This window comes from Lottia gigantea, assembly GCF_000327385.1.
Source record: "Lottia gigantea unplaced genomic scaffold LOTGIsca_12, whole genome shotgun sequence".
Taxonomy (NCBI): Eukaryota; Metazoa; Mollusca; class Gastropoda; family Lottiidae; genus Lottia; species Lottia gigantea.
Genome location: NW_008707225.1, coordinates 4,219,078 through 4,223,007, shown reverse-complemented (window position 1 = coordinate 4,223,007; position 3,930 = coordinate 4,219,078). Strand labels below are relative to the sequence as shown.

At 36.3% G+C, this 3,930-nt stretch overlaps 1 protein-coding gene across 1 annotated transcript in view; it reads right to left on the bottom strand.

Moving 5' to 3' along the window:
* Positions 1-2,281: 2,281 nt before the first annotated feature.
* LOTGIDRAFT_230510 (hypothetical protein) overlaps positions 2,282-3,930 on the bottom strand; it is a gene marked incomplete at its 5' end in the record, with an annotated part of 2,795 nt that continues 1,146 nt past the window's right edge. The window contains 2 exons of the mRNA XM_009048320.1: positions 2,282-3,071; positions 3,462-3,552. Of these exons, the coding sequence (XP_009046568.1) occupies positions 2,668-3,071; positions 3,462-3,552 (495 nt within the window). The 3' untranslated portion in view covers positions 2,282-2,667. The remainder of the gene's footprint in view (positions 3,072-3,461; positions 3,553-3,930) is intronic.

The window sequence follows — 3,930 nt, the reverse complement described above, 5'->3', positions numbered from 1 at the left end:
CTTACCTCAACCGCAGACTTTTTGTAGTAATAACATAAAATAACAAATGAGATATATTTTTTGCGGATGACATGGAGTAACTAAAACAGTATAAATTGGAGAAAATCTGTGGTCATGCATCTACTTTGTAGACAGACACAGAACAAGGATATAGAGAAGCATCTGTAGTCCTGCAATCAGCCGTTGAGGTATGAGTTAGTTGTTTTATCAGTCTCTTTCTCACGAAAACATTGTTTGTGTGTGTTGTAGAACAGATTGAAACGTTATAATGTTTTGGCAAATTGAACCGATTACAGCATGTTGTTGATAATTTGGTGAAACTTTTGTGTCTTCATTTTTTTCTTATATCTTTGTATTCCATACAGAACTCGTTGTCATCAATATGAAAGCTATGATTATTTGTGCTGTTGTTATTATTGTTGTCGTCGGTTTCTGTGGCGCAGCAAACACCAAGGAAGGTAAGATTAACTGTCATCTATTTCTTCGCTTTTCTTAATTCAAGTTGAAGATCCAAGATTTTCACTAAAATGGTGACATAAAATATGATTGTACTGTTTCAGTATTTCACGAAGCTTGTAGCAAAATCTGTATTTAACACGGTTTACACAAAACTGTTATATATTATCAGTACCATTATCAATGAAATTAAATTGACAGTAAACTTTCAGGTAATACCCCAATGGATCACATATCGTCAATATATAATGCTGTGGTATTTACTGCGATAACTGTTGGCCTACGGTAGAATTTACTCATACATATGTTACTGTTACCTTGATATTCTTTCGATTTTATATTACCAAAAGTCTTCCAAAAGTGCTATTGTCCCATATTGTAACCTGTATATGTATCTCTTTCACATAGACGTAGGAGACGGAGAGGGGGTGTATTAAGCACTATTCCAACAGTGAAAATATTTTGTTATTTTTATACAATGACTTGTATTGTTACCGAATTTCAGATCTAGATTTTAATTACTTTGGAAGACATCACTATCAACCTTACTTCCCTCGATTTACAAATCCCTGGTACAGAGGCAATTTCTTTGGAAATCAGAATCAATGGTTTGGTGGATATAGAGATTATAACAGAGTACATCACCATTACAATCCTTACCAGGTAGCTGCTCCTGTGAACAATGGCTTATTTTGGTAGATGTCACTTTTCAGACTACTTAATATTTCTTGTGAACCTCTTCCCAACTTTTATTCTATGATTTAAATGTACAATGTACATTATAATATTTGTGATAGTACATGTATGAGTCGTAATTGCATTACTTATTTTTATTTAGCAATAAATAATGTTTTCCTGGTGAACACTCGTTGAAATGACTTCATGGTTAAAGGGACATAACTTCGTTATTTTTCCTTTAATATCATGGCCGAGACACCTGACATTCAAAAAGCATAGCATGGGTCAACCAGTGAAATTACCTCTTACAAGACGTGATGTTGTCTGCTGTCATTATAATCTAAACAAACATGTTTATGGTCTAGGACGTAAATCTAAATGTAATTATATTCATGAAGTTTCCTTCAGGTGAAACCACGCAATTTTCACAATTAATGATAATTTGATGAAACCTTAGTGGACCCCATAGGCTTTAATTATTAATTTCATTGCGAGAACCTGGCATAGCTTTAATTTGAACTTTAACCTTAGCTTCCAACGACGTATGTTGTCGAGAAATGCTTCCCTTTTTTCCGTTTTTTAATATTATCGCAAGGTGGAAAGTGTTTCTTTAGATTTAATACACTGATCTGATCAGAAAAAGAAAGATGTGATCATTGACAGGTGTATAGGTTGCTTGATTTTAAAACATTTTTTTCATTTTGGTAGTATAAGCAATTCTACTATACGACTATATGAATATACGTAGGGCAGAAATACGCGCCGCGTTAACGACTCTCGCGTAAAAGGTTTAGCGATGGAAATCAAATCCAAATTGGGCTTTCACTCAATAACTTAAAGTTAAATCTTGACCAGAAGTCATGCCCACCAACAGAATCAAGCGGACTCTCAGAAAGGGGTTCTATGTTGAAAAAGATATATTTACAGAGGGGTCCGGGGATGGTGGAGAATTCCTGTTCAGCCAGCAAGCCAGTGTAATTTAAATTATAAGGTTTTTGGGAAAGTCTGGCCAAATTAGAGGTAAATAAGTTTCCAAAAATCCCAGTGCAAGAGAAGAGTTGTTGGCCTATAGGTGTGCAATACCAGACAGTATGAATGTTATCGGCAATGTCAGCTAACATCTTTCTTTCGAAGTCTGACACGATTGTAAAAATAAAAGACATTAGTTTGCTGTTATATTCTCAATAAACGTAAATTATTCTAATTAAAGCAATAGTGTACAATTTTATCGCGGTAAATAAGCTGCCAACGAAGGTTTTATCTAACTATCCCATAGCCCAACTATTTTACATAATCGGGTGCCGCTTACACATTACTTATTTCTGAGTGTGCACGGCATCAAGAATATTATGCTCAAAATATATCATAATTTCCATGGTATGAGGTTTAACATACTTGATAAGTAATAAATTTTGATAAAAATTCGGGGTTCAGACCAATCTGAACAAATTATATAGTTCTCAGTTATGCCCGTACTGTATTTCTAAATGCACCGAAAAAGATGGACATCAAATAGTGTTTAAGATACATTCATCAACGAAGATATGCTCTATTAAACGCTGTGATGCGAGAAGGATTGTAGATACCTAGATTAGGGCGAGGACGAGGATGGTAGAAGTATTCACCGGGTGGATCCGGTTGACTGATATCTGGTGGGTCATAACTTGGTGGATCATATCCAGGATAATAATGGGGATGATGGTACGGTATCGGCATAACTGGTTGAGTTTGGAGCACCCCTGGTCTTACTGGACTCATCGGTGCTCTAATCGGCACTCTTGGTGCTATCATCGGCGCTCTTGGTGGTACATACATTTGTCTCTGAAGAGGCATTGCCCGTGGAACCATTGGCGCTGGGCTTTGTAGAGTTCTTAACGGTTGTCTGTAGGCATTGTCACCTGCTACTGATCTTCCGAACATATCAAAGTTTGGATCGCCTGAAAGACAACAACAAGTCCTCTTATCAATATCCAGTTGTCGAGAAATCTGGTCGCATGGTCGAGGTATTATAAGTCAAGGTAGGCCTATATGGCGGGCTTTTGTAATACCCCAGTCGGAGGACTGAGCCGATCACGCCAAATCTTTCCTTCGAAGGTAGTAGGTAATGCTCGATTTTGTTCACAGATTCCTGACAGATATCAGGTACTTTAGAGACCAAAATAATGCTTGGTAAAATGAGGGTATTAAGGACCCAGGGTAGATGATCGATAATTTGTCTTATCCCTCCCTTACTTAGGTTCAAATTTTACAGATATTGCCACTTTCAACAGAATGCTTGACAACGAGAACCTCCGTGGATGTATTTCTCGTGTGAAGAGTATACTTACTTGATCGGTCATATCCGCGGTAAATATAAGGCTGTGCTGATGGAACAATAAGAGCTATTATCAATACTGCAATTCCCACTTTCAGGTTCATCTGAAAATAAAATTAGTATTAATAAGAGGCGAACGTTGGGGTTGCTTTATTTCCGATGTACCGATATGTTCTATAGTGTTGAACGCTCGGAACACATTCCAAAAGTCTTTGATTCTAGATCTTGATACCAATAATAAACATGCCCAAATTCACAAATAAATTAGTCCTATCAAGGAAATAATTCATGGCATGGCATTGATGGAAAAGATAAATAGGACATTTAAAGAATGGGCTTGTTCGCTGTAAAAAGAAGCTGATGAGTCAGTTACAAGTAATGTTTAAAGATTAGAATCTACAAACTTACAAAATAAGGTATAAAGACAATTTGTGGATTAACTCACAAGAATATCCGCCACTTATTTTTTAACATATTTGACA